Genomic DNA, 12,945 nt, shown 5'->3' with positions numbered 1-12,945 from the left:
GAGCGAAATACAAGTGAACTTGTAATTTATTATAAATTATACATAAAGTATTAAAGTTGGGAATATTTACAAAGAAAGGGAAAAAAAAAGAAGAGGTAAACAATTTCTACAGAGCAAAACAAAACACCGGCAAACTTACAGTATTTAAGAACTGAGGAGAAACAAAGGGAAACTAGACCGTGCCAAATGAAAGAAAGCAATAAAACAAAAAGTAATCTTTCTAATCCATTTATAAACTAAACCTAACTAATACAAAAATGTTAATATCTTATTAAACGTCAAAACAAAAGCCAAAAAAAACATTCATCTGGAAGAAGGGGCCCAAAATTATGTCTTGCATACCCCCCTTCGTGAAAAACTCTTCGTGGTCTAAGTTATCTTCTCGGCTCACTTGGGGTACAGCTGCGCTTACCTGCAGTCACAAAGAAATTAATATGAGTGGAAAATATTTTCTCCCTTCTGCCACGCTCTCTCTGTGCCATGCAGCCATATTGCAAAATGGGTTGACATGTTTTTTTTGGGGGGCGTTAAATAATGGCGCAAACCAGTAAATTGACAAGCACAAAGATTTGTAAGATTTGCCTGATTGATTTAATTACTCTCCTCTCATAAATTTTGTGTCTGAAAGGGAAACTCCTACAAATGCATATGCAATGAGGTCATCCTCAAAAACAACTCAGTCCATGCCTTTTCAGTGCCAATTGATTCATAGCTTTGAAAAGCTTAGTTTCTCCCATCACTAGTGTGTAGGTAAAGGGGGAAAGCAGGCAGTGGACCAAAGCACTGAGGCAAGAGAGGGGGACTCAAAATGTTTCTAAACTTGAAACGCATTTTTTTGCGCGTCTGGATTTGTATTGTTTTACTACTTACACAATTATTTTAAGTGTATATCATTATATTATTTACAATACACATTGTGATTTTTAATTATATTTCTTGGGGGGTACAACCCTTAGATGGGGTAGGTCCCGACCCCACTACGATTTCCACCTGTGCCCATATCTGATATCTGCATTTACACTATACACTTGGCAAAACAACCCAAGGTAGACATACTGACCCGGAAAAGCTTAGGCTGAAAAGGAAGTACAAATGAAACGATTTGCAATAGACTGTTATCATATAATAATAACACAAGCTTTTGTTTTCCACACAATCTTTAAAGGTCAGCAAAACATTGGGTTGAGCCTTCGTCCTCCATTGCGCCATTGAAAACAATCATGTGATCACGGTTAGGAGAGGGAATCAGAGGGAATGGGAAATTGTTGGAAAAGTTTGAAAGCTACAATAAATGAATGCACACAATTTACATGGTCTTCTAGACTGTTTGAACTTACCCTTCCTGCTTTTACAACTTATCCTGGGAGTGGGGAGAAAGAAGTTGGGAGTGTAAGATCAGCTTTCTTTTGCACTTGACCCTAATTTGTCCTGTTTAGGGACGCATTTCAATGCAAGTATAATTTGTAGCAGATAAATGTGGAAATATTGTAATCAAAGTTTGAATCAAGGTGCAAATTACAAATGTTAAAGCAAAAGTGTTACAACACTCCCTGGTCTTTCCTTAGACAGAAGTTTCCAGTAAACGTGCACAACATATGTAAGTCTGTATGCTTTTTATTTTACTTAGTTTTAAAACCAGTTCAGTCCAGCAGAAGAGACCAAAACCAGAGTCCAGCTGTGTGTCTGTGAAGAGTAACTGGTCTATGACTGAGCCACCACAGTGTAAGAGTGGAGACATATGGCCTGATCTCAGGTACACAATTTCTAAAAAAGTTATGCTTATAGTATAAGATTTTTATTAAATTGTTATTAATATACAGCAGTTCAATGAGTTAAGCAAGTTGCTGTCTAAAAATGATAACTATTGTTCCTTGTGCAAAGCTCTATGTATTGTATTTGTTAATACATTCACACACTGTAAAGCTGTTGGTCTGTTACTCAGTTAATGACACAATTACATCAATATCAGTGTGTCTGATTCGTTACTCTCTTCTTTCTGATTTAAGGTCAAATCTTCTATCCAGACCTGTTAAAAACAAAACTGTGTTCACGCCTGTGATTCAACCACAAGACTTTAACGAAAGCATGAATCCTGGTTTCAGGTAAAATGTAGGACTTTTTGTTGTTGTTGTTGTTGTTTAATTTTAGGTGCTGCACATCACTGAGACACATGATTTATAATTGAAACATAATGATGTTCTGTGTCCCATAATACAATAAACAAATAATCCATTTCGAAATGTACGGCTATTTACTTCTCTAACTTTTGTAATAATCTAGTATTTTAATCTTACAGCCATGACTCTAAACCTGCTGAAGTCCTCAACACATTGAGATCAAATCTGAGAAAGAAGTTTGAGTGTTTGTATGAGGGAATATCAAAGCAGAGAAACCCAACACTCCTGAATGAGATCTACACAGAGCTCTGCATCACAGAGAGTGAAAGTGGAGAGATCAATAATGAGCATGAGGTGAGACAGATTGAGACACAGTCCAGGAGAGCAGAAACAGAGGACAAACCGATCAAATGCAGTGACATCTTTAGACCTTTACCTGGACAAGACAAACCCATCAGAACTGTGCTGACAAAGGGAGTCGCTGGCATTGGAAAAACTGTCTCTGTGCAGAAGTTCATCCTGGATTGGGCTGAAGGGAAAGAGAATCAGGACGTCCAGCTCATATTTCCACTTCCTTTCAGAGAGCTGAACTTGATGAAGGACAAAACACTCAGTCTTTCAGATCTTCTTCATATTTTTTATCTGCAAACCAAAGAAATGGAAATATCCAGTGACAAATATAAAGTGTTGTTCATCTTTGATGGTCTGGATGAGTGTCGTCTGTCTCTGGATTTTCAGAGCGATGTGAGGTTGTGTGATGTGACTGAATCAGCCTCAGTGGACGTGCTGCTGATGAACCTCATTGTGGGGAATCTGCTTCCCTCTGCTCTCATCTGGATCACCTCCAGACCAGCAGCAGCTGATCTCGTCCCCTCTGAGTGTGTCCATCGAGTGACAGAGGTACGAGGATTCAGTGACCCACAGAAGGAGGAATACTTCAAGAAGAGAATCAGAGATCAGAGACTGGCCGGCCGGATCATCTCACACCTGAAGTCATCAAGGAGCCTCTTTATTATGTGTCACATCCCAGTGTTCTGCTGGATCTCATCCACTGTTCTAGAGAAGATGTTAAGGACATCATGGAATAGAAAAAAACTCCCCAAGACTCTCACTGAAATGTACACACACTTCCTGAATATTCAGACCATCATCAAACATGAGAAGGACTATGAGAAAAACGTGAAACATGAAGACATGATCCTAAAACTGGGGAAACTGGCTTTTCAGCAGCTTGTGAAAGGCAATCTGATCTTCTATGAGGAAGACCTGAGAGAGTGTGGCATTGATGTGACAGAAGCATCAGTGTACTCAGGATTGTGCACTCAGATCTTCAGAGAGGAGTTTGGCTTGTATCAGGGGAAAGTCTTCTGCTTTATTCATCTGAGCATTCAGGAACATCTAGCAGCTCTATATGTGCATCTCTCCTTTATAAACAAGAACATCAATGTGTTTGACCAGATTACCAAACCAACTAATGGAGACAAAGTTTCACTATCTGATCTCCATCAGAGAGCTGTGGATGAGGCTTTAGACAGTAAAAATGGGCATCTGGACCTTTTCCTTCGTTTCCTTCTGGGTCTGTCAGTGGAGTCTAATCAGAGTCTTTTACAAGGACTAATAACACAGACAGGAAACAGCTCCCACAACAATGAGAAAACAGTTGATTATATTAAAGAGAAGATCAGTGAGAATCCCTCTCCAGATAAATACATCAATCTGTTTTACTGTCTGAATGAACTGGGTGATCTTTCACTAGTGAACAAAGCTAAACCTCATATGAGCGATGGAGGATTACGTAAAGTGAAACTCTCCTCATCTCAGTGGTCAGCTATAGTTTTTGTGTTGTTGACCTCAGAGCAGACGATGCAGGAATTTAACCTGAACAGCTTAATTGGAGAAGAAAAGTATTAGTAAGTAACACTAAATACAATCATCATTACAGTCTAAAACATTATAGAGAAACAAAGAAATCAGAGGTGTTTAAATCACGGGACACAGATTGATTTCTGGGATATTATACATGATTTGCGGGTACTTCTTAAATGGAGGCTGTGTCCTAGTATGACTGCATATCTCTGCAGCAACATCATCAAGCACAAGGCTGTTTCAATTTCAAGGATCCTTTAAAGGCAGACTTTGTTTTAATTTTGAAGGATGCATCAATTGTATCCTTCATGTCCTTCAATCACCCACAATCCTTTGCACACATTCCAACTCACAAAAAAGAACTGATGAAAAACGAGTCTGCACTGAGTTTATCTGAGTTCATTAAAAATGTAAGACAAAAATAATGTTTTCAGAGATAAAGGCATACATGTCATATTTTGTTTGTTTTCTATCTGAATGCTCTTGTGTTTCACACTGAGCTTTTTAAATACAGATTTAGACAGTAGGTAAAAATTTACTGGGAAAAGTCAATACTGTAGTACACAAAAATAAATTGAACATTTGTATTTATACAGTACATTTATTTTTGCAGAAATGTGTTGCATGTAAACTGAAAATTCTCAGTTACTCAGTTACTACTGTCATTTTTACACACTCTGTCTTTCTCTAACACTTACATATCTTCCTATTGCTCTTCCATGACAAGAATTTTCAGTTTACATGTAATACATTTCTACAAAAATAAATGTATACTGTATAAATACAATTTATTTGTGGTTATTTGTGGTTGTGAAGTTCCACTATGTTCAAAAACAGTGGTGATTGCGCTGTCGGCAAACATATTTCCAAACTTGATTGATTGATAAGTTTGTGATTCCTATTTCATTACAATGGCTCGCCATTTGCCCATTTACATTCACAAACATTCCATGTCAAAATATTTATGGAATAGATCATGTCTGACAGATTTTGATCACTGTGCATGTGATGGCTCACACGATGAAAGTATGTTTAGAAGTTGTGAAGACTGACAGTTTCACTTGGAATCAACTCAACAGTTTTGATCAACAAGCCATGTGCATTTAGTAATTGTGCAAATTGTAGACAATTGTACTTACTCTTTTGCACATGTGCCAAAACAAATGCAATTTGCTTTAATCAATAAGAAATTTAAATCTGATATAAACATTAAACTAATTGCTCAGAGATGAAAAAATTCCCTTTTGAGAATTGAGCCAAAACAATTGAGAAAATCTGTAATACAAAGTATGTTTCCAAAATTAAGTTTTAATAATATTTTCATGCCATAGCCAAGGGGCCAGGAACGTGTGACGTAGCTATGCGCACTTACTAAAGTGTCTCATTCTAGTGTTTAATGCTGAGGAGGATTCAAGTCTACAAGCCTCAGAAGGACTGGACTAGGAAAGACACAATCTCACTAGGATGCAGCCTTCTGTTTGAGAAGATCCCAATATCAATATGTGGGAGACTCCTGGAACTTCCGGGAGAGGTGGGATGTCTGATTATAAGAGTGAATCAACTAAATTATTGATCTGTGAGTCACTCCTGAAATTGTGATGATTGACAGTGATAACCATAGCAACGAATGGGACAAAAAATCTGATATGTCAAAACTAATTGTTGTAGTGTAAATGCAGACTAATAGACCTCCAACAGCAACATTGACAAGAAAAAGAAGAAAACTGATTCTGTGTTGACTGAATACATTTAGTAGCTTCTACAGTTCAATACTAAAATACTTTTTCACATGTCCTTTTTAAACCAGTGTTTATTAAATTAAAAAAATATTTGAGAGTATTTAAGAAAGGAATTTAATGTATTATGTGCTTACAGTATTTATTACTACTTTTATTATCATTAATAGTTAACTTATTTTTTTATTTTTAAATAGTGTCAACCAGAAAGCACAAAATACAGCAGATGAAGTTCTTCAGAAGCTGCTGCCTGTGGTTACAGCAACTAGATCAGTCCAGTAAGTAACACTGAGAAAAATCATGACTGTTAAATTTTTATTCCATTTTTTACTTAAATTATAAATTAATGGTTTAACAAAAATATGAGTGTCAGACTTCAGCTTTTAAACCCTCCACCTATCTGACCTGTTTGGCTTCTGTTGTAAGAGCATTACTGTAAATGTGTTTCTGTTCATTTTTACAAACTGAGACATGATAAAAATTCCTCGTAAAGCAGCCTTGTTGACAAGTTTCGGTAAGTAAAGGCAAAGCGCACAAGATATAGTACCTTCTATACCCTGTAGATGGCAATTGTTGGCATTGGCTGCAGATAAAACAATAAACAGCTCGATCTAATTGCTAGTCATGGTCAATTTCAAAACACTGCTTCATGAAGCTTCAAAGCCTTTATAAAACTTTTGTTTTGAATCAGTGGTTCAGAGTGTGTATCAAACTGCCAAAGTTACATGATTTCAGTAAACGAGACTTCGTTACGTCATAACTGTTTCGAAATGTTTCAAAATTGCAATGGTTCAACTCTGGAGGGCGATGATCTCTTTGATCTCATTAATCATGCGAATTCACTGAGATCACCCCTAGTGGGCGGAGATCCAGTGTTTGTGGTTTTTACCTGATCTCTAATTAGTTTTATACATTTGTAGACATTTTAATTAGACATTAGTGTAATTAAAAGGAATAATAATAGTTAACAGTCTCTTTATTGCCTATTTAGCTGAGCCATCCATGGAACAAACAAAACAATCCCTAAAAATTTATAAAAACAAATTTATACAGACACTTGATATTTAATCATTTTTGATGATTAGTTGATTGAATTTTAATATTTTAGTTTCAATAAAACATTTGCAATGGGTTTGTAAAAGGTGTTTTTTTGTGCATGTTTGGCCTGAGTTTTTGCATTCACACTGTTCTGACGAGCAGAAGTCACCAGAATCAAAGAAATGAGATTCAGCTGAGACAACTTAAACAATGAGTAACCACGGAAACTAACTGAAACACAGGGAAATGACTGAAAACTAAAGCCCTATTCGGACAGAACTAGTTTTCCATTAGAATGATAGAGAGATCTGTGTTTCACAGATGTACTTAGTGATTTTAATCCCATCTGAATCTGCCATGACTGTGTTTATCTCACACAACCTCAGTAAAAATTCCAGGGCAAATTATCTACTCTTTTTCGGTAAACTCAATGGTCCTCTGAGAAATCTAATCCTGTCCGAATGTGAATGACACATTACTGAAACATAATACATAACCCACCCAAACAGAACATAATATCAGAATGATTATGGTAATATTGCTTCTTTTGTTGCAAAAATAACCTGCTGCAGAAAAAATTAGACGGCATGAAAAATGTAACAATTGTATTACTCATTAAAAATTTGAGTAAAGAGTGCATATACTTGTTCAAAAATCTAGTCAAGTAGAGAGTAAATCCTTACAGAAAGAAAATATTTCTGTATATATGATTGTTCAATATATTAAATTATATAACAGTATATTTTACAATATACAGAATAATGTATTGTGTAAATATATTACTGTCACAACGCTGGTTGCAGGGTAAAAGAGAGAGGATCCAAATGCAGCAGTATAAGGTTAATTTAACAAAACAACTAGAAACAAAACTCTATTACAGGCCCGCTGAAGTGTGTTGGAATGTGCAGCATTATTCAGTGTGTTGACATAATTTCAGCTGAAACAGGAAGACAGGGCGAGACATATCGAACAGCTCTGCCCCTTTTTTAAAATATACTGAACAAAATTATGAACGCAACTATGTATGTATGTATGTACATACATACATTTCTACTCTTACACGCATACATTCTCCTTTCACATACATACATTTCTACTCTCTCACACACATACATTCTCATTTCACATACATTAATTTCTATTCTCACACACATACATTCTCCTTTCACATACATGTGTAAATTTTGGGTTGTTTTTAGCCCAAGGGCTGGGAAAACATTGGACAGAACACAGGTTGGGCTAATTCTACTCAGCAAATTGGGTTGTTTCAGCATAAAGGTTTTTTTTTTCTATGATATAGCTTATTTAGTATTTACAGATTAAATTATCTAAACCGGTGGTTCCCAACCTTTTTAGCCTCAAGTACCCCCACAACTCCATCAATAAGGCTCAAGTACCATTTTATTGACACTAAACAAAAGTAAATGTGCCGTTTATACTTTAATGCTGTTGTCACATTTACCTAATTTACCAATGAACTAGTTTTATTGACTACAATTCAGACTTGAAAATATTGGTAAATTTTAAATAAGTAACACAAAGTAATTGAAAAAGTAATTGGACTTTCTAATTTCTACTCTCACATACATACATTTCTACTCTCTCAGACACTTACATTCTCCTTTCACATACATACATTCTCCTTTCACATACATACATTTCTTCTCTCACACACACTTACATTCTACTTTTTTTGGGGTTGTTTTTAGCCCAAGGGCTGGGTAAACATAGGACAGAACACAGGTTGGGCTAATTTGCAGCATAAAGGGTTGATTTTTTTTTTATTTTTATGTGATATAGCTTATTTAGTACAAGTAAGTTTACAGATTAAATTATCTAAACCAGTGGTTCCCAACCTTTTTAGCCTCAAGTTCCCTCCACGACTCCATTAATAAGGCCCAAGTGCCCCTTTATCGACACTAAACAAAAGTAAATGCGGCTTTTAAATTTTAATGCAGTTGTCACAATTACCTAATTTACCAATGAACCAGTTTTACTGATTACAATTCAGACTTGAAGATATTGGGAAATTTTAAATAAGAAACACAATGTAATTGTAAATGTAATTGGACATTCCAGCAGTTCAAATGTTATTTTGAATATGACAACACAAAAATTATTTATTCATCCTTCAGAGATTGTCCCTATTTGTAAAACTGAAAGTTTCAAGATGTAGGAAATCCAACATTTGATTGAAAACAAACACTTTTATTTAAAAATAAAAAAGATACGAAAAATACCACTATAACCAGTAGATGGCAGTAAATAAGCACTTATTGGCTTGTAAAGTTCAGCACTTTATGCACTAAAGTAGGAAAAGTCACAAAGTCTTTCAAATAAATGTTTAAATTACAATGTGTCTACTATGCTTTTTATGAGAGGATTTGTGAGCTGACTTATTAAACTGACACTAAAAAGAAACTTATTCAGTGTTTTGAGGGATATTGAGCTGAGTCTAACTTAAACAATTCTGATTGGCCATTATATTTTCAATAGTAGTGCATGTGCTTGACTACAATACTCAATGCTGCAAAATCAAGTTGTAAATAGACACATTTGCAGCGATTAAGGCGCCAGGTTGGGGTGAAGCTGGGGCAACTGACTGCACTCAGCAAGCCTATAACGCCTAAGCGACAGGGGACATTCTAAAACGCTTAACGTGGCTTAATGTACTAAGTGATATTAACAGACCAAACTTTTTAAACATCATACTAGTATACTACAGAAAAGCAGATGAGCCCAGAATTTGAACGCAATGCATTTAATTTCACGTTAAGTGTTTTCCTCCCATAGAAAACGCTTAACGTGGCTTAATGTACTAAGTGATATTAACAGACCAAACTTAGTAAAGTCAAGTCAAGTCAAGTCAAGTCACCTTTATTTATATAGCGCTTTTTACAATGTAGATTGTGTCAAAGCAGCTTTACATTGATAACTGGTACATTGTTTGGCTGCACAGCAGCTCTTAAAGAATAGTGTCAATGCAGGCAGATCAAAGCACTGTTGAATATCAAATGTCAAGTGTCCCCAACTAAGCAAGCCAAAGGCGACAGCGGCAAGGAACCCAAACTCCATCAGGTGACATTAGGTGGCAGACAAGTGGCAAATTGGTGTTAAAATGGAGAAAAAAACCTTGGGAGAAACCAGGCTTAGTCGGGGTGCCAGTTCTCCTCTGGCCAACAGTGCTTTGTTACAATTCAGGTTGCTATCATAAGTCCAATAGGATCGCAACATTAAAAGTATTTATTTCAGTTCCATCCAATTGAGGATCGTATTGAGGATCACGCCGGTATGGACGGTTGTTGAGGAACTGTGTCGTGGCTGTCGTGTCGATGAGGCCCTCACAGTGGATGATCTAGTTGACTCAATCTCTGCTGATACTTCAGGGCTGCGTTGTGGTCATGTCAAGGTGCAGGTCCTTGGTCTCACCTGGATATGGCCCGGATCCGGTTGACTACGGTGAACCTCGGGATAAACAGAAAGACTAATATTAGCATTCTTCTTCTGATGTAACGAGTACATCAGGTGTTATAGGAAGTGTTTAATTTATAATTTATGCAGCCTAATAATCCTTTAACGGATTTGAAAATATAAATTGGTAATTTGTTATGTGTATGCCAGGTTAAAGAGATGTGTTTTTAGTCTAGATTTAAACTGACAGAGTGTGTCTGCTTCCCGAACAATGCTAGGAAGATTGTTCCAGAGTTTTGGTGCCAAATAGGAGAAGGATCTACCACCTGCAGTTGATTTTGATATTCTAGGTATTATCAGCTGGCCTGAATTCTGAGATCGCAATAGACGTGAAGGACTATAATGAATTAGGAGCTCGCTCAGGTACTGGGGAGCTAAACCATTTAGTGCTTTGTAAGTAATTAGCAAGATTTTAAAATCTATACGATGTTTAACAGGAAGCCAATGCAGTGTTGACAGAACTGGGCTAATATGGTCATACTTCCTGGTTCTAGTAAGAACTCTAGCTGCTGCATTTTGTACGAGCTGTAGTTTATTTATCAGGCGAGCAGAACAACCACCCAGTAGAGCATTACAGTAATCTAGCCTTGAGGTCATGAACGCATGAACTAACTGTTCTGCATTTTTCATTGAGAGCATATGTCGTAGTTTAGATATATTTTTAAGATGGAAGAATGCGGTTTTACAGATGCTAGTAACATGGCCTTCAAATGAAAGATTGGTATCAAAGAGCACACCCAGGTTCCTAACTGACGACGAAGACTTAACAGAGCAGCCATCAAGTGTTAGACAATATTCTAGGTTATTACGTGAAGAAGTTTTTGGTCCAAAAATTAGAATCTCTGTTTTTTCTGAATTTAGTAGTAGGAAATTACTGGTCATCCAATTTTTTATATCAGCTATGCATTCCGTTAAACATCATACTAGTATACTACAGAAAAGCAGATGAGCCCAGAATTTGAACGCAATGCATTTAATTTCACTTTAAGTGTTTTCCTCCCATAGAAAACGCTTAACGTGGCTTAATGTACTAGGACAGTGATATTAAATGACCAAACTCAGTAAACATCATACTAATAAACCATACTATGTACAGCAAAGCAGATGAACCCAGAATATGAACGCAATTTGTTTAATTACACGTTGTTTTCCTCCCATAGAAAACCGTTATAAAGAAAAAGCTTAACGTCACTTAATGTAGCCTAAGAGAGATCAAAGATCAAATTCTGCACAAAACAATTATTCTATATAGTATGCTTTATTAGTATAGTGTTGACTAAGTTTGGTGATTGGGAATCACTGATCTAAACATTTGTAAAATACTCCACACAACCAGGTTTATGACAACTTTATTTTTGATACAGTTCTTAATGCAGCTTATTTTATATAGTTTTTACCATGCCTAAAAATACTGGCTACATTTAAAATCGTTTAACAAACATTTTAGAAGTAAAAATGATACATTTAGGTCTAAAAGTAATTCAAGTGTAATCAAAAGTCCCGTCCCGTTTCCACCGTAACAATGCTGATTCTCTGGCCGGAGATGGGCTCGTGTTCGGCTGCAGAACTAATTTCAGACCACCGCCCTCCGTCTCACTCGTAGCCAAAAGATGCTGTGGCTGCTTCCATAACCTGCCCATAAACAGTCAATGCACAGTTCTGAGAACATATTTCAACATCCAAAATATTTATTTCAGTATCTTTAGGAATAAATTGTAAATTTTTGTAAAAATTACTTTTATGCAAGGCATCGAGTGTTTCCTTCATCTGAAAGACGGATGCGACACTCGTTTACTGACATCGCATCCCTGTAGTTTGTTTTGCGTTAAATAAAAATGATTTACAGCACAGCAACGATTTTATAAATGAAATAAAACATACACAAACCTGTATTTCATAGACAAAATGCATAAAGTCAGCGGGGCGGGGCGGCACTGAGAAACTGAACGTCACGTAATTATTATGCCTGACCTGCCTTACGTTTCCATTATACTCCTTCCATTTCCACTATGCTCTCTCACACACACATACATTCTTCTCTCACATACACATATTTTCTTCAGACATGCATACATTTTCTTCTTACATAGTTATAATAAAAAAAGAATGAAAGGGGAATGTATGTGTGTGAGAGTAGAATATGTATGTTTGTGAAAAGAGAATGTAAGTGTGTGAGAGGAGAATATATATGTATGTGAAAGTAGAATGTATGTGTGTGAGTAGAATATATATGTATGCAAGAGTAGAATGTATGTGTGTGAGAGTAGAAATGTATGTATGTGAAAGTAGAATGTATGTGTGTGAGAGTAGAATATATATGTATATAAAAGGAGAATGTATGTCTGTGAGAGTGCTATAATGAAGTTTGGCTTGATTGGCTCTTCATACGCAACACTTTTGTTTTTGCCCCCATTTTTCATGAGCTGAACTCAAAGATCTAAGACTTTTTCTATGTACACAAAAGGTCTATTTCTCTCAAATATTGTTCACAAATCTGTCTAAATCTGTGTTAGTGAGCACTTCTCCTTTGCTGAGATAATCCATCTTCCTCACAGGTGTGGCATATCAAGATGCTGATTAGACAGCATGATTTTTGCACAGGTCCCTTTTTGCACAGGTCCCTTAGGCTGGCCACAATAAAAGGCCACTCTAAAATGTGCAGTTTTATCACACAGCACAATGCCACAGATGTCGCAGATATTTTGAGGGAGCATGCA

At 36.3% G+C, this 12,945-nt stretch overlaps 1 protein-coding gene across 1 annotated transcript in view; it reads left to right on the top strand.

The window, feature by feature from the left end:
- LOC127495152 (NACHT, LRR and PYD domains-containing protein 12-like) overlaps window positions 1-12,945 on the top strand; it is a 101,266-nt gene that overhangs the window by 45,097 nt on the left and 43,224 nt on the right. Inside the window, exons 6-9 of the mRNA XM_051861757.1 lie at window positions 1,628-1,753; window positions 2,007-2,102; window positions 2,297-4,027; window positions 5,917-5,997. Coding sequence (XP_051717717.1) covers window positions 1,628-1,753; window positions 2,007-2,102; window positions 2,297-4,027; window positions 5,917-5,997 — 2,034 coding nt within the window. The remainder of the gene's footprint in view (window positions 1-1,627; window positions 1,754-2,006; window positions 2,103-2,296; window positions 4,028-5,916; window positions 5,998-12,945) is intronic.

This window comes from Ctenopharyngodon idella, chromosome 15, assembly GCF_019924925.1.
Source record: "Ctenopharyngodon idella isolate HZGC_01 chromosome 15, HZGC01, whole genome shotgun sequence".
In the NCBI taxonomy this organism is placed as follows: domain Eukaryota; kingdom Metazoa; phylum Chordata; class Actinopteri; order Cypriniformes; family Xenocyprididae; genus Ctenopharyngodon; species Ctenopharyngodon idella.
Note: the sequence above shows the minus strand (reverse complement) of the source record. Positions and strands in the feature narration are given on the sequence as shown.